Genomic DNA, 21,853 nt, shown 5'->3' on the forward strand with positions numbered 1-21,853 from the left:
TGTTGGGCCCAAATCAACAAGTTGAAATTCAAATGGAATAAATGTAAATTCTTGCCCTTGGTTTCTGAAAAGTGACTGCATAAATAAAGGATAGTGGAGTTAATAGTATAATGTGAGAGCACCCAAAGCTAATCCCATTTTGGGCCACACTAATAGAACATATAAATGGGCAAAGTTGTCTATGCTCTTCCCTGGGAAGCATGCAGAGTATTTGAGTTGTGGGTGCCACTCTAGCCAGAGAGGGAGGACCCAGGTAGAAAGGAGGCCATGTGAGGAATGGCTGAAGAATGGCTTAGTGACTGACTAGCCAGAGGGGTTGGAGGTGGACAGAAGGTTGAGATGTTTTTATAAATATGGGAGCATTGACCCATTTAAGAGGACTTAGATGAATTCTGTTGAGCTTCAGAAGGCAGAATTTCTACAAATGGAAAGAAGATAAAAGAAGGCAGTTTACAGTAGGAAAATCTTCCTAATAATTTCATTTCTTCATAAATGGAATGGTAGCCCTGTAAGTCTGTGAGGTCCCCACAGCTGGGAGTGTTTAAGCAGAGTGATATTGCAGAGTGGTATTGCAGAGGGAAAAATCAAGATAGATGACCCAAAGGTCATCAAATGCTGAGATTTGGCCATGTGAAATAATCCATTCTATTGCTTCATTTTCTCATCCTGAATGCAACCCTAGTTCATGGGGTGTTTTTTTTTTTTCTTCCCATATAGAGATAATCGGTTCTACAAATCTTATAATTCTGCTAGAGGATGAAATCTTTGCTGATTTTTTCAACACATTTCTTTCTCTTCCGGTAAGTATTCCCAGAATTAAATTCAAATGTTTCATCAACAGCCAAATAGTGAATCTCACAGAGCTGAGTACATTAAAAAAAGAAAATAAACTGCTACTAACTCAAAACTATTTAAATTTGAGCAAATAAATAGGAACCCGAATCTCCTCTAAAATCTCTAGGAGCTTCGCGTTATGGATAAATCCCAAATCCTCAGCTTCCTTGGTTGCCCTTGCCTGTCCGGTTATTTCCCATCACACCCTCTGCTGGTACCCAGATCTGCAGTGACAGCAACTGTACCCTCATGGACTGGCATTCTCTCACCTCTGCACCACTTCTTGGCTGTGTTGTTGGTTTTTATAATTCCACCTACCAAAGTCTTTTTTTTAAGATTTTATTTATTTGAGAGAGAGAAGGAGAGCATGAGCGGGGGAGGGGCAGAGGGAGAAGAACAAGTAGACTTCCCGCTGGGCAGGGAGCCCCATGCTGGGCTTGATCCCAGGATCATGACCTGAGCTGAAGGCAGACACTTAACTGACTGAGCCACCAGGCACCCCTCCACCCACCAAAGTCTTAACCATTTTTCAAATCTCTACTTAAATCCTGTTTTTGAGAAATTCTTATCTTCTCCTAATCAGAATTTATTTCTCCCTGCCTCTGTGCCCCTTGGCACTTTCCAACCCTCTTGTGTTATATGGGTGTTGTCTCTCCCACTTAATTGTGAGAATGTGAATTCCTGCAGGACAAGGACCTTGGATTATTTATTTTGCTCTATTCTTCTTACCAGGTGTTTGGCACCTAGCACTTTTTGAGCTGTTGCCTGAAACCAAACATGTATTTTCTTAACCTGTGCAACTAAAATCTCGAACATCAAAATATTCTTAGATCCAAACCTAGACTGATTCCATATCTTTTTTTGGTTTAAGTTTCTGGTTATATCTTAAGGTTGGTGCCTTATAATTTGTGACTCAGTGTGTCCTTTTCCATGGAAAACTACCTATTAAAAGGTGAAATTCATGCACCTGGGGGAAGAACACTTTATACTACCTCACAAACATTTATTGGGTAGTTACTTTGTGCCAGCCAGTGGGCTTGGTACTGGGGATGCAGATATTAATGATGCCATCCCTGTTCTCAAGAAATTCCCAGTCTAATGAGAGAAAGTAGTATTTAAGGTGAGTGCAAAAAGGGTTCCAGGTGACATGATAGGAGTGTTTAGAAGGCAGCAAGAGTATATAAGTGCATCAGAGCTGGAGAGGCCACTCCTACCTCATAGGTCAGGAAAGCCTTCAATGAATAGGTGATACAAGCCAAGTTTTTAAAGAAGACAACATATTTGACAATTGGCTGGGGAAGAAAATGAGAAAAATGTAGATAAAGAGGTAGGAGAAAAAGACGGGGGTGGGGGGAGGGGTTGAGTATTAAGAAGCAGAGGCCTTACAAACAGAATAGAGTAAGTAAAGGTACCAGGGAAAACAATCCTATGCTACTTGGAGAGAAACTCTAAGCAACTAAGGCAGGCTGGAGAAAAAGTTGTGAGAGGCAGACATAGCAAGAGACGAAACTGCATAGATAGACTCTGAGAGCATCATCCTGAAGGTACTAGAGAGCCATTGAAGGGCTTCAAGTAAAGAAGTAACATGATCAGACTTTCATTTGGGAAAATTATTTCTGCAGAAGTCTGACCATAGGTTGGGCTGTCAGGTGGATCATGGTGGAGGCAGGGAGACCAGTTAAGAGATTATTTCAGTGATGGGGGCCTAAAGGCAAGAGAATGAAGAGAATGGAACAAGTAAGGGAGATTTTTTTTTTTTTTACAAAGAAAAATATTGGATTTGTCACTGTTTGAATGTCGGGGAGAGGTGGTAACGAGGGGAGGAGTCAGGTGCCTCGGTGGAAGGTGGTATCACTGTCTTAATGAAGGGTTACAGAAGTAATCTTGAGGCATTTTCGTTAGTTAATTCATCAACACAATTTATGCAGCCTACAATAATGTTCTAGAAATGGTGAGAATGATGTGGGAAGTAGAATCCCAGCCAAGAATGTAAGAAAGTTTTGGCCATTTAGGCAGCTGTGGTCTATTTAGAGAGACAGTATTAGTTCATGTTGAATACCACTGTCAACTTATAAATTTTGACCATTTAATTTCTATAATCACCCTGTGAGATGGACACCATTCTCTTCTTACAGATGGATCTCAGAAATTAAATGACTTGACTAAGAACACATGGCAAGTCTGGGGAAGTTCTGGGATCTGACCAGGTTTTGAGGCTTTATACCTGGCATGTATATACCTGGCATCAGCCTCATGCCCTCTGTGGTACAAATGTCACATGGTGAAACTGCTTCAATGCACTACTCCCACATAATCTCATGACTACATAGCCCTACCATACATCTCATAAAGACAACTCCACATGCCGGGCAGGGCGTGTCATGTCAAACCCCGAGTGCCGTGCAGAGAGGGGTCACTAAAGACTGAGCCTCCTTCACAGGCTGATATTTGTAAGCAATCAGTACCATTGCCTTCCTTTTATATCTCATAGCCAAGGACAAAGGGGAGAAAAGGAGAGGGCCTCAGACTGACAAAATATGGGGCTGATAGTCTTGGGGAGATGGTCAGGCTGAAATAATGTGCTAAAAGTGCAGCCAGGACTTGGGGCTTCAGCCCCTCTAGTTTATCACAAATGATGTGGGGATACTTTGAGACATGTTGGTGCCTATGGTGAGACTGCTAAGCTTACATACCTGTAAACATAGAGGCCCTTGCCCATTAGTCTCAAAGCTGGTTGCCTGGGTCACAGTCCCTTCTCCAGGACAGTAACATAGAATTATCTATCAATTTTGGACACTCTTAATGACCCCACTAAGTAATTTGTACCCCTAATCCTCATCCTTAGGTCCCTCTACTTTCTCCAGTTCAAGAGTTTAGGCAAATCCAAAACTATTTCTCTTCATAAAAAGGCTTCTAGTCTGCTCTCTCTAAATCCATGCAGAAATGAATAATGCAGGGCACCTGGGTGGCTCATCAGTTCAGTGTCTGACTCTTATTTTTGGCTCAGGTCATGATCTCAGGGTCCTGGGATCGAGCCCTGCATCGGGCTCTGCACTCACTGGGGAGTCTACTTGAGGATTCTGTTTCTCCCTCTACCCCTTCCCCCACTCGTGTTTTCTCTCTTTCTCTCCCAAATAAATAAATAAATCTTAAAAAAAAAAAGAAATTAGGGGGCACCTGGGTGGCTCAGTTGGTTAAGCGACTGCCTTCGGCTCTGGTCGTGATCCTGGAGTCCCGGGATCGAGTCCCACATCGGGCTCCCTGCTCAGCGGGGGGTCTGCTTCTCCCTCTGACCCTCTTCCCTCTCGTGCTCTCTGTCTCTCATTATCTCTCTCAAATAAATAAATAAAACCTTTAAAAAAAAAGAAATTAATAATTCAATGCAAAAGTAAATACCTTTTAATATCATGGGCTTTGGCCTTTATACACAGACAAGATAACTCCCAGGTTGGGACAGGGCAGACCCAAAGGATTGATGAATCTTGCAGTTTAGTCTATTTTGGGTGTTTTTCTGCAAGGCAAGTTGATTTAGGGGAATGAATTTAAGAGTTAATGTCCCTTAAAATAGGAAATCAATGGAACCCCTTTCCCTTGTGGCTACCGTTGGAGTGTAACACATTTGTGAAGAGAAGCTCTACCTCTTTGGCTATTTCCTAGCTTTCTTTTGCAGGTCTTTGGTCAGACACCATTTTATACTGTTGAAAATTCACAGTGGAGCTTGTGGCCAGAAATACCTTATGACTTGGTAAGATTCTTGAATGGCAGAGCATTTGGGATGGGGAGAGAGGGAGCTAAATTTGAAGTGTAGATTGAGAGATGGAGAGATAAAAGGAAGAGGAAGCCCAGAGGGTGACTCTGGAAGAAACTATAAAGCAGGTAAGTAGGACCTTAAAAACAGCATCAAGCCAAGTAGACATTTCTCCTTTTTGTGTTTTTACCACTTGGGCGACAATTGCTGGTAAATTATCTCCTGTATAATTTAGTCTATGGTCAGCAAATGATATCCATCTTTCATGTCCACTATGATAATTGGGTAGCAAATGTTTGGAACACCATTTAGAACTCTGGAGCCGCACCTAATCAAGAAAAACTCTGAGAATTGATTGTCAATGTCTGCCATGGGTACAGGATAGGAAGTGGCAGCCTATTGGCCACAGTGATTATTTGCATTATAAATTATAGCTAAGGTAAGGTGCCGCTCTGCAATTCCTAATGACTACCCTACGATTCTCCTTCAGAAACATGTCTTTCTCCCAATCTTTTTATCTCTTTATATGTTTTCCTTGTCTACTGTCTTTCTCTTCTCCTTTCCCCCTTCCTGTTCTCCTCTTCCACTACATACACCTTAGACTTACCAATGACTTCAGCATGCTGTACCAGTGGCAGGTGGGATCAGAAAGATCACTCTAAGCCATACTCACAACAAGATTTTGTTTTTCTATGAGACCTGGAGAGCTTAGAAAGACACTCCCCTCTGATTCCCTAGGAAAACCCCGAAACTTAAAATCTTTATTTTCTTGAAAGAGGAGAAATAACCACCAACACCACAGAAATACAAAGAATTATGAGAGACTACTATGAAAAATTATATGCCAAAAAATTGGACAACCCAGGAGAAATGGAAAAATTCATAGAAACATATAATTTCCAAAAATGAATCAGGTATAAATAGAAAATCTGAACAGAATAATTACTAGTAATAAAATTGAATTGGTGATGAGAAAATTTCCAACAAACCAAAGACCAGAATCAGATGGATTCACAGGTGAATGCTACCAAATGTTTAAAGAAGAATTAATATCTATTCTCCTCAAACTATTCTAAAAAACAGAAGAAGAAAAGCTTCCAAATACCTTCTATAAAGCCAGCATTACCCTGATACCAAAACTAGACAAAGACACTACAAAAAGGGAGAACTACAGGCCAATATCTCTGATGAACATAAATGCAAAACTCCTCAACAAAATATTAGCAAACTGAAATCAGCAATACATTAAAAGGATCATTTACTATGATGAAGTGGGATTTATTTTGTAGATGAAAGGATGGTTCAGTGTTTGCAAATCATTCAACATGATATAACACATTAACAAAATGAAGGATAAAAATCATGTGATAATCTTAATAGATGCAGAAAACACATTCGACAAAATTCAACATCCATTCATGATAAAAACTCTCAACGAAGCTGGTTTAAAAGGAACATACCTCAACATAATAAAGACCATATATGACAAACCCACAGCTAACATCATACTTGATGATGAAAAAATGAGAGCTTTTCCTCTAAGATCAGAAATAAGACAAGAATGTCCATTCTTACCACTTTTAGTTAACATAGTACTGGAAGTCCTAACCACAGCAATCAGATAAAAAAATAAAGGCATCCAATGGTTGGGAGCAAGATGGCAGAGGACTAGGAGACCTGGATTTTGTCTGGTCCCAGGAATTCAGCTGGATAGGGATCAAACCATTCTGAACACCTACGAACTCAACAGGATATCGAAGAAAAGAATAGCAGCAACTCTCTGAACAGAAAAGTGACCACTTTCTGGAAAGTAGGTCATGCGGAGAAGTGAATCCGACGCAATATTCGGGAGGATAGACAGCGGGGGAGGGGGCCTCCGTCAGCAGCTTCTGGCAAGTGATAGAGCCACGGAGCACAAAATTGGAACTTTTAGAAGTCAGCTCTGCTGAGGGACGTCGCTCCAGTGGCTAAGTGGGGGGTGAAACCCTTGGGGACAGTGTGGTCTCAGGACCCTCAGGGTCACAGGAAGACCGAGGGGTGCCTGAGTGCAGCAGAGCTCCCAGGTATCAGAGCAGGGAAGCCAGCTGCAGAGACAGAGCCGAGGAGCAGGCCCTGAGCTCAGAGTTGCCATAAACCGTGATCCGCGGCAGTCGGGCCACTGCTCCTCCAGCAGGGGCCCAACAGGCGGCAGATCCGGGGAGACTCCCCTTCCTCCCCCGGGAGGAGCGGCATGGGAGTGCACCGCAGGGATCTGCTGGGTTTGGAGACTCCACACCGAGTCGTGTGCCAGAGATAGAAATGCTCGGTCACAGGCCAGGTGAGCACGGAGTGCGGCCGGAGACTGGGGAGACGGGAGTGACTGACTGCTTTTCTCTGGGGGCGCACTGAGGAGTGGGGCTCCGAGTTCTCGGCTCCTCCAGGGCGGAGATTGGGAGGCCGCCATTTTCACTCTCCTCCTCCAAAGCTGTACGGAAAGCTTGCAGGGAACAAAAGCTCCCAAGAGCAAACCCGAGCAGATTACTTAGCCCGGACTGGCAAGGGCAGGGCAATTCCGCCTCTGGCAAAAACGTTTGGGAACCATGGCAACAGGCCCCTCCCCCAGAAGATCAGCAAGAACAGCCCACCAAGACTGAGTTTACCGATCAATGAGAATGGCAGAACTCCAGCGCTAGGGGAATACTGCACATAGAATTCATGGCTTTTTTCCCATGATTCTTTAGTCCTTCAAAGTTATTTTTTTTTAATTGTCTTTTTTTTTTTTGAAAATTTTTTTCCCTTTTTCAACCAACATCTTATCAATCCCTTTTTTAAAAAATATTTTTTATTTTTCATTTTTAGAGTCATATTTTATCCCTTCATAGTAGTTACCCTTATTTTTGGTGTATATATATATATATATATAAGTTGTTCTCTCTTTAAAATTTTGGGATATGGTTTCTTCTAACAGATCAAAATATACCCTAAATCTCTAGTGTATGGCTTTGTTCTAGTCTCCTGCCTTATCACATTCTCTCTCTCTTTTTTTTTAAATACTCTTCTTTCTTTTTTCAACCAACTTCTTATCTTATCAATTCCTTTTATAAAATCTTCTATAAGTTTCACCTTCACAGTCATATTCCATCCCTTCATCATATTAACCCTTATTTTTGTACATATATGTTTTTCTTTCTTTAAAATTTTGGAAGGCACTTTCTTCTAACAGACCAAAATACACCCAAAATCTAGTGTGTGGCACTGATCTATGCACCAGCCTGATCATATTTGATCATATTCTGGTTTTTTTTTTTGCTTTGTTTTGTTTTTGTTTGTTTTTATCTTTTTCTTTTTCTTTTTCTTTTTTCTTTCTTTCCCTTTCTTTTCCCCCAGTTTCAGGTCTTTTCTGATTTGTTTAGTGTATATTTTCTGGGGACATTGTTACCCTGTTAGCATTTTGTTCTCTCATTCATCTATACTCCTCTGGACAAAATGACAAGACGGAAAAAAATCACCTCAACAAAAAGAACAAGAGGCAGTACCGACTGCCAGGGACCTAATCAACACCAACATTAGTAAGATGTTGGAACTAGAGTTCAGAATGATGATTTTAAAGATACTAGCTGGGCTTGAAAAAAGCATGGAAGTTATTAGAGAAACCCTTTCTGGAGAAATAAAAGAACTAAAATCTAACCAAGTCAAAATCAAAAAGGCTATTAATGAGGTGCAATCAAAACTGGAGGCTCTAACTGCTAGGATAAATGAGGCAGAAGAGGGAATTAGTGATCTAGAAGACCAAATGATGGAAAATAAAGAAGCTGAGAAAAAGAGAGATAAACAACTACTGGATCATGAGGGATTAGCGAATTCAAGAGATAAGCGATACCATAAGATGAAACAACATTAGAATAATTGGGATCCCAGAAGAAGAAGAAAGAGAGAGAGGGGCAGAAAGTATATTAGAACAAATTATAGCAGAGAACTTCCCTAATTTGGGAAAGGAAACAGGCATCAAAATCCAGGAGGCATGGAGAACCCCTCTCAAAATCAATAAAAATAGGTCAACACCCTGACATCTAATAGTAAAACTTACAAGTCTCAGAGACAAAGAGAAAATCCTGAAAGCAGCTTGGGAGAAGAGATCTGTAACCTACAATGGTAGAAACATTAGACTGGCAACAGACCTGTCAAGCCAGAAAGGACTGGTGTGATATATTCAGAGCACTAAATGAGAAAAATATGCATCCAGGAATACTATATCCAGCTAGGCTGTCTCTGAAAATAGAAGGAGAGATAAAAAGCTTCCAGGACAAACAAAAACTAAAGGAATTTGCAAACACGAAACTAGCCCTACAAGAAATATTGAAAGGGGTCCCCTAAGCAAAGAGAGAGCCTAAAAGCAACATAGACCAGAAAGGAGCACAGACAATATACAGTAACAGTCACCTTACAGGCAATACAATGGCACTAAATTCATATCTTTCAATAGTTACCCTGAATGTAAAGGGGCTAAATGCCCCAATCAAAAGACATGGTATCATATTGGATAAAAAAAAACAAGACCCATCAGTATGCTGTATGCAAGAGACTAATTTTAGACCCAAAGACATCCCCAGATTGAAAGTGAAGGGGTGGAAAACCATTTACCATGCCAATGGACACCAAAAGAAAGCTGGGGTGGCAATCCTTATATCAGACAAATTAGATTTTAAACCAAAGACTGTAATAAGAGATGAGGAAGGACACTATATCCTACTTAAACGGTCTCTCCAACAAGAAGATCTAACAATTGTAAATATCTATGCCCCTAACATGGGAGCAGCCAATTATATAAGCCAATTAATAACAAAAACAAAGAAACACATTGACAACAGTACAATAATAGTGGGGGACTTTAACACCCCCCTCACTGAAATGGACAGATCGTCTAAGCAAAAGATCAACAAGGAAATAAAGACTTTAAATGACACACTGGACCAAATGGACTTCATAGATATATTCAGAACATTCCATCCCAAAGCAACAGAATACACATTCTTCTCTAGTGCCCATGGAACATTCTCCAGAATAGATCACATCCTAGGTCACAAATCAGGTCTCAACCGGTACCAAAAGATTGGGATCATTCCCTGCCTATTTTCGGACCACAATGCTTTGAAACTAGAACTCAATCACGAGAGGAAAGTCAGAAAGAACTCAAATACATGGAGGCTAAAGAGCATCCTACTAAAGAATGAATGGGTCAACCAGGAAATTAAAGAAGAATTTAAAAAATTCATGGACACAAATGAAAATGAAAACACAACCGTTCAAAATCTTTGAGATACAGCAAAGGCAGTCCTAAGAGGAATGTATATAGCAATACAAGCCTTTCTCAAGAAACAAGAAAGGTCTCAAATACACAACCTAACCCTACACCTAAAGGAGCTGTAGAAAGAACAGCAAGTAAAGCCTAAACCCAGCAGGAGAAGAGAAATAATAAAGATCAGAGCAGAAATCAATGAAATAGAAACCAAAAGAACAGTAGAACAGATCAACGAAACTAGGAGCTGGTTCTTTGAAAGAATTAACAAGATTGATAAACCCCTGGCCAGACTTATCAAAAAGAAAAGAGAAATGACCCAAATCAACAAAATCATGAATGAAAGAGGAGAGATCACAACCAACACCAAAGAAATACAAACAATTATAAGAACATATTATATACAACTATATGCCAGCAAATTAGATAATCTGGAAGAAATGGATGCATTCCTAGAGGTGTATCAACTACCAAAACTGAACCAGGAAGAAATAGAAAACCTGAACAGACCTATAACCACTAAGGAAATTGAAGCAGTAACCAAAAATCTTCCAACAAACAAAAGCCCAGGGCCAGATGGCTTCCCAGGGGAGTTGTACCAAACATTTAAAGAAGAATTAATACTTATTCTTCTGAAACTGTTCCAAAAAATAGAAATGGAAGGAAAACTTTCAAACTCGTTTTATGAGGCCACCATTACCTTGATCTCCAAACCAGACAAAGACCCCCTCAAAAAGGAGAATTACAGACCAATATCCTTGATGACCATGGATGCAAAAATTCTCACCAAAATACTAGCCAGTAGGATCCAACAGTACATTAAAAGGATTATTCACCACAACAAAGTGGGATTTATCCCTGGGCTGCAAGGTTGGTTCAACATCTGCAAATCAATCAAAGTGATACAATACATTTATAAAAGAAAGAACAAGAACCATATGATCCTCTCAATAGATGCAGAAAAAGCATTTGACCAAGTACAGCATCCTTTCTTGATCAAAACTCTTCAGAGTGTAGGAATAACGGGTACATACCTTAATATCATAAAAGCCATCTATGAAAAACCCACAGTGAATATCATTCTCATTGGGGAAAAACTGAGAGCTTTCCCCCTAAGATCAGGAACACGGCAGGGATGTCCACTATCACCACTGCTATTCAACATAGTACTAGAAGTCCTAGCCACAGCAATCAGACAACAAAAAGAAATCAAAGGCATCCAAATCAGCAAAGAAGTCAAACTCTCACTCTTTGCAGATGATATGATACTTTATGTTGAAAATCCAAAATACTCCACCCCAAAACTACTACAACTCATACAGGAATTCAGTAAAGTGGCAGGATATAAAATCAGTGCACAGAAATCAGTGGCATTCCTATACACCAACAACAAGAAAGAAGAAAGAGAAATTAAGGAGTCGATCCCATTTACAATTGCACCCAAAACCATAAGATACCTAGGAATAAATCTAACCAAAGAGGCAAAGAATCTGTACTCAGAAAACTATAAAATACTCATGAAAGAAATTGAGGAAGACACAAAGAAATGGAAAAATGTTCCATGTTCATGGATTAGAAGAACAAATATTGTGAAGATGTCAATGCTACCTAGAGCAATCTACACATTCAGTGCAATCCCTATCAAAATACCATCCACTTTTTTCAAAGAAAAAGATAAGCCAAAGATACAAGATAGCCAGAGGAATGTTGAAAAGGAAAAGCAAAGCTGGCGGCATCACAATTCCGGACTTCAAGCTCTATTACAAAGCTGTCATCATCAAGACAGTATGGTACTGGCACAAAAACAGACACATAGGTCAATGGAACAGACTAGAGAGCCCAGAAATGGACCCTCAACTCTATGGTCAACTCATCTTCGACAAAGCAGGTAAGAATGTCCAATGGAAAAAAGACAGTCTCTTCAACAAATGGTGTTGGGAAAATTGGACAGCCACATGCAGAAGAATGAAACTGGACCATTTCCTTACACCACACACAAAAATAGACTCAAAATGGTTGAAAGACCTCAATGTGAGACAGGAGTCCATCAAAATCCTAAAGGAGAACACAGGCAGCAACCTCTTCGACCTCAGCCGCAGCACCTTCTTCCTAGAAACATTGCCAAAGGTGAGGGAAGCAAGGGCAAGAATGAACTATTGGGACCTCATCAAGATAAAAAGCTTTTGCACAGCAAAAGAAACAGTCAACAAAACCAAAAGACTACTGACAGAATGGGAGAAGATATTTGCAAATGACATATCAGATAAAGGGCTCCTATCCAAAATCTATAAAGAACTTCTTAAACTCAACACCCAAAGAATAAATGATCCAATCAAGAAATGGGCAGAAGACATGAACAGACATTTTTCCAAAGGAGACATCCAAATGGCCAACAGACACATGAAAAAGTGCTCAGCATCGCTCAGCATCAGGGAAATCCAAATCAAAACCTCAATGAGATATCACCTCACACCAGTCAGAATGGCTAAAATTAACAAGTCAGGAAATGACAGATGTTGGCAGGGATGTGGAGAAAGGGGAACGCTCCTACACTGTTGGTGGGAATGCAAGCTGGTGCAGCCACTCTGGAAAACAGTATGGAGGGTCCTCAAAAAGTTGAAGATAGAGCTACCATATGATCAAGCAATTGCACTACTGGGTATTTACCCCAAAGATACAAATGTAGGGATCCGGAAGGGTATGTGCACCCTGATGTTTATAGCAGCAATGTCCACAATAGCCAAACTGTGGAAAGAGCCAAGATGTCCATCAACAGATGAATGGATAAAGAAGATGTGGTATATATATATATATATATATATATATATATATATATATATACACAATGGAATATTATGCAGCCATCAAAAGGAATGAAATCTTGCCATTTGCAATGACATGGATGGAACTGGAGGATGTTATGCTGAGCGAAATAAGTCAATCAGAGAAAGACTTGTATCATATCACTTCACTGATATGAGGAATTCTTAATCTCAGGAAACAAACTGAGGGTTGCTGGAGTGGTGGGGCGTGGGAGGGATGGGGTGGCTGGGTGATAGACATTGGGGAGGGTATGTGCTATGGTGAGCACTGTGAATTGTGTAAGAATGTTGAATCACAGATCTGTACCTCTGAAACAAATAATACATTATATGTTAAAAAAAAAAGGAAGAAGAAGATAGCAGGAGGGGAAGAATGAAGGGGGGAAATCGGAGGGGGAGATGAACCATGAGAGATGATGGACTCTGAAAAACAAAGTGAGGGGAGAGGGCTGGGAGGATGGGTGAGCCCAGTGATGGGTATTAAAGAGGGTGCGTTCTGCATGGAGCACTGGGTGTTATACGCAAACAATGAATCATGGAACACTACATCAAAAACTAATGATGTAATGTATGGTGATTAACATAACATAATAATAAAAATAAATAATAGATTACTGGTTGGAGTGGAAAAAAATGATAAAAGGCATCCAATTTGGTAAGGAAGAAGTAAAACTGTCACTATTTGCAGATGACATGATACATATGAAGCCCTAGATACTCCATCAAAAAAATGTTAGAAGTATTAAATGGATTTTGTAAAGTTGTAGGATACAAAATTAATAAACAGAAATCTGTTGTGTTTCTCTATACTACTAATGAAATAGCAGAAAGAGAAATTAAGAAAACAATTGCATTTACAATTGAACCAAAAAAGATAAGATACCTAGGAATAAATTTAACCAAGGAGGTGAAAGACCTGTACTCTGAAAACTATAAAACACTGATGAAAGAAATTGATGACACAAACAAATGGAAAGACATACCATGCTCATGGATTGGAAGAATTAATATTGTTAAAAGGTCCATAATACCCAAAGAAATCTACAGATTCAATGTAATCCCTATCAAAATATCAATAGTATTTTTCATAGAACTAGAACAAATAATCCTAAAATTTGTATAGAACCACAAAAGACTCCAGAAAACATAAGCCATCTTGCAAAAGAAGAACAAAGCTGAAGGTATCAGAATCCTAGATTTTAAAATATACTACAAAGCTATAAAAATCAAAACAGTATTGCACTGACACAAAAATAGACACATAGATCAATGTGAGTAGATCTATGGATAAATCTATCCATAGGTCTATCCATAGGACATAGAGCCCAGAAATATACCCACAATTATCTGGTAAATTAACCTATGACAAAGGAGGGAAGAAAATATAAAGGGGGGGGGGGGGAAGATAGTCTCTTCAGTAAATAATGCTGAAAAAACTGGACAGCTACATGCAAATGAATGAAACCACTTTCTTATACCATACACAAAAATCAACTCCAAATGGATTAAAGACCTAAATGTGAGACCTGAAACCATAAAAATCCTGAAAGAAAGCATAGGCAGTAATCTCTTTGACATCAGCCTTAGCAAAGTATTTTTGGATATGTCTCCTCAGGCAAGAGAAACAAAAGCAAAAATAAACTATTGAGATTACACCAAAATAAACACCTTTTGCACAGCAAAGGAAACCATCAGGAAAACAAAAAAGCAACCTAGTGAAAAAAGAAGATACTTGCAAGTGATATATATAAGAAAGGGTTAATATCCAAAAAATATAAAGAACTATACAACTCAACACCAAAAATAAATCCAATTAAAAATGGGCAAAAGACCTGTATAGACATTTTTTCCAAAAATGATGTACAGATGGGGATGCCTGGGTGGCTTAGTCGGTTAAGTGTTGGACTTATGATTTCAGCTCAAGTCATGATCTCAGGATCATGAGATCAAGCCCCGTGTAAGGCTCTGTACTCAGTGTAGAGTCTGCTTGAGATTGTCTGCCTGTCTCTCTCCCTCTGCCCCTCCCCCTTCTTGTGCTCTCTCTCACTCATTAAAATAAATAAATAAATAAATACAATCTTACAAAAAAAGATGTACAGATCACCAACGTACACATGAAAAGATGTTCAAGTCATGAATCATCAAGGAAATGTAAATCAAAATCACAATGAGATACCACCTTATACCTGTCAGAATGACAAGAAATAACAAGTGTTGGTGAGGATGTGGAAAAAAGGGAGCCCTCATTCACTGTTGGTGAGAATGTAAGTTGGTGCAACCACTGTGGAAAACAGTATGGAGATTCATCAAAAAATTAAAAATAGAACTGCCATAAAATCCAATAATTCCACTACTGGGTATTTACCCAAAGAAAATGAAAATACTAATTTGAAAATATGTATGCACACCCATGTTTATACATTATTTACAATATCCAAAATATGAAAGCACCCTAAGTGTCCATCGATAGATGAATAGATAAAGAAGATTTGGTATATATATTCAATAGAATATTACTCAGCCATAAAAAAGAATGAGATCTTGCCATTTGTGACAACATGGATGGGACTAAGAGGGTATTATGCTAAATGAAATAAATAAAAGAAAAGCAAATACTGTATGATTTCACTTATATGTGGAATCTAAAAAAACAAAACAAATGAACAAATAAAAGCAGAAACAGACCTGTAATACAGAGAACAAACTGGTGGTTGCCAGTTAGGAAGTGGATGGGGGGATGAAAAAAATGGATGAAGAGAAGTGAGAGGTACAAGCAAAAAGAAAAATTATATTCTTCTTCCTTCTCTGGTGGCTCAATCCCTCAGGGATCCAACCTGTACTCTAAATGATGTTAAGTATGAGTCTTTGTGTCTTTTTGTACATGTTATGCATTTGATATGGGTCAGGAACTTGTGAGAAATTATGTGTGCTTACAAAGAAGCAAGTTGAATAGAGTTGTGACTTGACACCACAGATTAAAATCTCTTTTGCTTCTCTTCTACACAGCAAGACTTAGATTTTTTCTTAAACAACTTCACTCAGGAATAAGGAAAATTATTGGATAAAAGACCAAGGCTTTTCTTTCCTACCAATTCATTCACTCTTTTGGGAGCCTCAGCTCAAGTCTTCACTCCCCTTAGATACTATTTTTAATCAACATACCTCTGCTGTGGGCCAGATACTGCAAGTATGAAGTTATTTATTGCCCCTTGCTAAGCTGCATTTCTTAGCAGTTCAGTTCCATTTCTCTTTTCTGTTCCCATTTTGTTTGGACTCTAGATGGCAAAGTACAAAGGATTATTGACCTGGTTGGAAAAATACCGGTTACCTTTCTTCTGTAAAACCAACTTGTGTTTCCATTACATTCTCTGTCAGGAGCTCATCAGTTTCATTAACTCCCCAGAAGGAGGTAAGCATGAGAGTGTGTGTGTGGAGAAATGTGGGAAACTAGGCTTCATAATAATCCTGTCCCTGTTAGTTCTATAGTAAGGTACAAATACTGGCCACCTTTGTAGCCTTAGATGTGAGGGTGTCTCAGCTTGTACTACAGCAGTAAGCGAAAACTTAGGCTGAAAAATTGGTACCTAGAGCAATAAGCAGGAATCAGATAGGTTGTGTGTATTAGTTGTCTCACTGCAGCCAGAAATGAGAGAATTACTGGTGGATACACAAAATGGCAAAATTGCCTAAAATATATCCAGAATCAACACAGCTCATCACCATCATTGCTCCAACCTGGTCTAAGCCACCATCGTTTCTCACCTGGCAACTGAAATCATCTCTTAATTAATCTCCTTGCTTCTTCTCTTGTTCTCCTGCTCACAGCAGCCAGAGAGAGCCTTTTAAAACTTAATTCAGATCATGTCACTCCTCTGCTCACTGCTCCATACCCCCACCAATGGCTCCTGTCTCAGTGTAAAATCCAATGCCCCTACAATGGCCTTCACGGTCCTAGAGATGTGGTTCCATTACTTTTAAGACCTCATCTGCTCCTACTCCCCCCACCTTGCTTACTCCATTTCAGTTATACTTAAGCTGCTTGCAGTTCCTCAAACATGCTGGACACATTCTCACTTCAAGGCTTTGTACTGACTGTTCGCTCTGCCTGGAATGCTCTTTCTTCATATATCCACATTGGCTCCCTCTCTCACCTCTTCAGATCTCTGTGCAAATCTCACTTCCTCGGTGGAGGCTACCCTGATGACCCTAATGTCCACTCACCCAACTCTTGCCCTAGCACTCTCACCCCCCTTTACCCTCTCTTACTTTTTCATTTTTTCCTGTAGTGCTTATAACGTTCAACCTTACCAGATAATGTATTTATTGTGCTTATTGTTTATTATCTGTCTCTTTCACCAGAATGTCAGTTCCTTGAGGGCAGGGATTTTCTGTTTGCTGATGTATCCCAAACACCTAGAATGGTACTAAGTAGTAGACATGTAATAAATATTTGTTGAAAGAATGAATTAATAACATTTCCATCTAGGGCTGAATTGATCATTTGACTCTCAGCTCCACCCTGGGGAAAGTCAAGATTCAGGAGATACCATTGAGTAAAATGTAACAAAACACCCAATATACTCATCTCCTTCCTTCAATATATATATTGGATTGGCAAAATCACTGTCAGGTGGGGATTACAGAAGGCAAGAGGTCTTGGTCAAAGGGTGTTTTTAATCTGTGGATTGTACTGTGTTTGTGGGTCCCTCGTACTATGCATGTTACAAGAGGGTCTGTTTCTTTTTTTTTTTTAAAGATTTTATTTATTTATTTGACAGAGAGAGACACAGCAAGAGAGAGGGAACACAAGCAGGGGGAGTGGGGGGAGGGAGAAGCAGGCCTCCCGTGGAGCAGAGAGCCCGATGCGGGGCTCAATCCCAGGACCCTGGGACCATGACCTGAGCCGAAGGCAGACGCTTAATGACTGAGCCACCCAGGTGCCCAAGAGGGTCTGTTTTTTACCTTCAAAAGTACCACATACTCATAACCGGCTCATCTAACTGGCCACTATTTTTCCTCACTAACTCTGACTGAATGGGGGTCTAGCTGTGTAAGGCTGAGAGAGGTGCTGGGGAAAGAGCTCATTCTCTCTCTCTCTCTCTCCCTCCCTCCATGGACTTTTCCTGGCAGCCAAGATGATGAGATGGAGAAAAGCAGACCAGTGGCTACTCCATAAGTGCATTGGTGGGGTCAGAGGGATGTGGCGCTTCTGTACCTACCTCAACAGCAGTACAGGTAGGTTCTTGGAGTTGTTTCTGGAGCCTTTGCAAATTCTTAACAGCTTCTAGGATGTCCCAGAGCACTTATTGACAGTAATGTATGTATATGGGAAATATAATGTTTTATATTTTTGTTTGGGTAAAAGTCTTTGAAAATGGGTCCACAGTGTAGATTAGGGCAAAAGCAATCAGAGTGCCTTTCTTTTATTCATCCATCCATTCATTTAACAGTGTTTGTTGAGCACTGAACAAGAGCCATAAATCCCCACTTAATAAAGCTGCCACAACGGTGGGGAAACAGACAAGGAACAAGTAAATAAACAAATCCCTATAGCACAAGTGTTGGGATGCACTGCTTTCTGTTCTGTTGAGTCCAGTGGTTGATGAGTGTGGGAGGTCAGCAGCCAGCACTAGCTGACACTCCAGTTCAGCAGCGTTAAGTTTCATCTAAGCACAAGCTCTAGTTTAAGGGTAAAATCCTGTATTTCCAGGGAGCAGATAGGGAAGAGCTATACAGACTATCTTTTAGTTTGTCACTCAGACTGCAGCCCTGGCAAAGTTGTGAAACAGGGAATGTAGTCTTTTGCACCTTTGGGCTCCATTATTCTTCTTCTGGCTGTTCCTAGTCCATGATATAGCAATTCTTTTTTCTTCTCATCTTCATTTTTTTGGATAAAACTCAAATGTTTCATGATCCATCCTCAGAGTCTAGCAGTTTTCCCTAAAGTGACAGTTTTTCTCACAACAACAACAGAAGTCACAAAGATCCCTATCCATTAAGTCCCTTTTCCCCATGCCTCCATCTGCCCCTACATTATGGCATTACTAGAGATGATGGCTTAACCTAAAGAAGTGACTAATGGTGATATTGGATGCGACAGAGCAGGCTGATGGTGGGGAGTGGTATCAGCTGCTACACCCAGATGCAACCACTGAAAGGGCAAGGTAGCTCTGTGCTTACCCTTTCTAATCTGTAGGTGAAGAGCTGGTGGATTTCTGGATCCTTGCTGAGAAGATCTTGAGCATAGATGAGATGGACCTGGAAATGAGAGACCACTATCTGTCCCTCCTCCTTGTGCTGAAGGCTACCCATCTACAGGAGGGCTCAAGAGTGGTAACTCTCTGCAACATGAACATCAGTAAGAATGATAAAGCATATCTGAACTGAAATTACTGGGGGATGTAACAAAGAAATCAATTCAGCATCTGATAACAGTCTCTCATTTTGCAGACTGCTACCCTCTCCATTTTCTATGTATCAGGGATGCCACTGGGAGCCCTTAACAGGGAAGTGTTGCAAGAGACCAGTTATCCTTAAACTTCTTCCTGAGATATAACTCACCAGTAAAGGTTGGCTGGAAGGAGTGAGGAGGAATTGGGACAGGGTAACTAAACAGCTCCTGCATCTTCTGAGACTGCATGGCTTGTCTTTTTTTAAACTGAGATTCCCTAGAGCAAACTACAGCTCACAGGCCAAACACAGTTCATGTAGCCTATGAGCTAAGAATGTATTTATATTTTTCAAGGGTTAAGGAAGACGACTGTGCAGCAGAGCCTGCATATGGCTCTCAAAGGCTAATATATTCACTATTTGGCTTTTTACAGGTTTGCCAGCCTCTTCTCTAGAATATCAGATTCATCTAAATTTATTTATTTCTTTATTTGTTTGTTTGTTTAGTTATTTATTTATTAAGTAAAGAGACATTCCTAACCCAAATATAAATGTCTTCCAGAATATTTGCTGTTTGGGATTAGTCACATTCCTCTATTCATAGAGATAATTGAGAATTTATGACATTAAAATCAGGGCTAGTAATGACTCCTTCAAATTATCCAATCTAAACCCCTTCCTACAGGCAGATCTGACTCAGAAATCCCAATCTTAAACACATTTCCTTGTGCCTTTTGCTTTTCTCTACAATAACATCCAGTTGTCTAAAAAAATAATTCAAGGAATCCCATAAACTGGCTTATTTCTATGGGGAAGAAGGAAGGTAATCAGAGAAAGGGGTCACCGTTCCCTGAGAAAACCCTAAAAATGTGTTTATTATATATTTGTCCTGTCCACACCCCAGGGTTGCATGAAGAACAAATGAAATGCTATACACAGTGACATTTGGAAAAATTCAAAAAAACACTCCCAACATCATTATCATCACCATCACTACATCATTTTCATCTTTCATGTCTCTTTTGTTTCCAGAGTCCCTCCTGAACCTCTCCATCTGGCATCCCAACCAGTCAACCACCAGGAGGGAGATCCTGAGCCACATGCAGAAAGTGGCTCTGTTCAAAATTCAGAGCTATTGGCTCCCCAACTTTTACACCCATGCCAGGACAGTTATGGCCAAGGAGGAATCATGCCAAGGTCTGATGCAGGAATATGAGACTCGCCTGTGCACCATTTGCTGTACTCACATAGGAGGACTCCCTCTAAACATGAGCATCAAGAAGTGCCACCACGCCCAGAAGCAGTACTCCAGCAGGAAGACCAAGAGGAGGATGTGGCAATTGATAAACCATGGCTCTACTCTGGAAATGGATACCAAGCCAGACATCAACATTATGCCCTGCCAGGAGTTGTGTTCTCCAGAGAAGGCCACATACAAATACAAATATATGCAAATGTCTTCCCCAAAAGTGACTTCTTCAAAAGAGAGAATAATCAGTTCCCTGGAAAAGGATATTTTCTGTGCCAGGAAGTCCAACATGAAGAAGAAAGCCAAGAGCCACCTCCACGTGGAGGGCCTCTTTGAGACAACGTTCTCTACACACCTGAGGACTGTCACCCCCATCATCAATCACTCCGGCCAGATGATAGTCAAGAAGGCCATCAAGCAAAGCATCTCCTTAGGATACACCCACTGGGCCTTGTGTGCTGATGCCTGTGCAGGGAGTCCCTTCCGGGACCACCTGAAAAAGCAGAATTTGAAAGTGGAGATCCAACTCTTGGACCTCTGGCAGGACCTGCACCATTTTCTCAGTGTCCTGATGAGTAACAGGAAGACTGGGAATGCCACCTTTCGGCACATGCTGGGCAACCGAATTTGTGAGCTCTACCTGAATGAACAGATTGGTCCATGCCTACCGCTTAAATTGCAAACCATTGAAGGCCTGAAGGAGATGCTGCCTTCTGGGGATATAAACCCCTGGATTCCCAGAGCCCAGAGGGAGATCTGCAAGGTAGGCCATGCCTCACAGAAGTGGGTTAGTACCTGGAAGATTAGGTCAAGACTGACCAAAAATCTTTTTTTTTTTTAAAGATTTTATTTATTTGACAGAGAGAGGCACAGCGAGAGAGGGAACGCAAGCAGGGGGAGTGGGAGAGGGAGAAGCAGGCTTCACGCGGAGCAGGAAGCCCGATGCGGGGGCTCGATCCCAGGACCCTGGGATCATGACCTGAGCAGAAGGCAGACACTTAACGACTGAGCCACCCAGGTGCCCCCAAGACTGACCAAAAATCTTATATGGTCATCTAGACTGGTTAAGTTAATGATATAATTACCTATGTAATTCTTCACATATTGAAGACTTGGTTGATCTCTTAGGAAAAAGCTATACAAATTTCCAAGAAACAGCCAAAATCCAAAGTAGAATGGAAGTGGGCGAGTGGTCAACATCCAATTTTATTTCTTCTTTAATTTCCCCTTATATGGAATCTCCCAAAACCAGGAACCTCAGAGTGTTCTACTGAGGGAAATTCTAAGAATTCCGTTCCAAACATTATGTATTGAAATGCAGGGTAAACTAGACTAACCATTAAGGAAATGGCCAATTGGTAGGAGTTTATTCTTATCCCAAAACATTAGATAAAAACTATGCAACCATCCTGAAGACTCACAGGAGATGAGGTCCATAGCCTGAATATTGTAGGGTCAAGATCTTGGCAGAAAACAAATGGCAGAATCGAGTTGGGTAGCAGATGAAAGCCTGATACAAGGGACTGCTTACAAAG

The 21,853-nt window shown here is 40.5% G+C and overlaps 1 protein-coding gene across 1 annotated transcript in view; it reads left to right on the forward strand.

Annotated features, from left to right (window-relative positions):
* RGSL1 (regulator of G protein signaling like 1) overlaps positions 1–21,853 on the forward strand; it is a 92,037-nt gene that overhangs the window by 2,263 nt on the left and 67,921 nt on the right. The window contains exons 2-6 of the mRNA XM_044916382.1: positions 718–800; positions 4,505–4,579; positions 15,959–16,088; positions 18,876–19,037; positions 20,102–21,081. Of these exons, the coding sequence (XP_044772317.1) occupies positions 718–800; positions 4,505–4,579; positions 15,959–16,088; positions 18,876–19,037; positions 20,102–21,081 (1,430 nt within the window). The remainder of the gene's footprint in view (positions 1–717; positions 801–4,504; positions 4,580–15,958; positions 16,089–18,875; positions 19,038–20,101; positions 21,082–21,853) is intronic.

The sequence above is a fragment of the Neomonachus schauinslandi genome, chromosome 6 (assembly GCF_002201575.2).
Source record: "Neomonachus schauinslandi chromosome 6, ASM220157v2, whole genome shotgun sequence".
Lineage (NCBI taxonomy): Eukaryota > Metazoa > Chordata > Mammalia > Carnivora > Phocidae > Neomonachus > Neomonachus schauinslandi.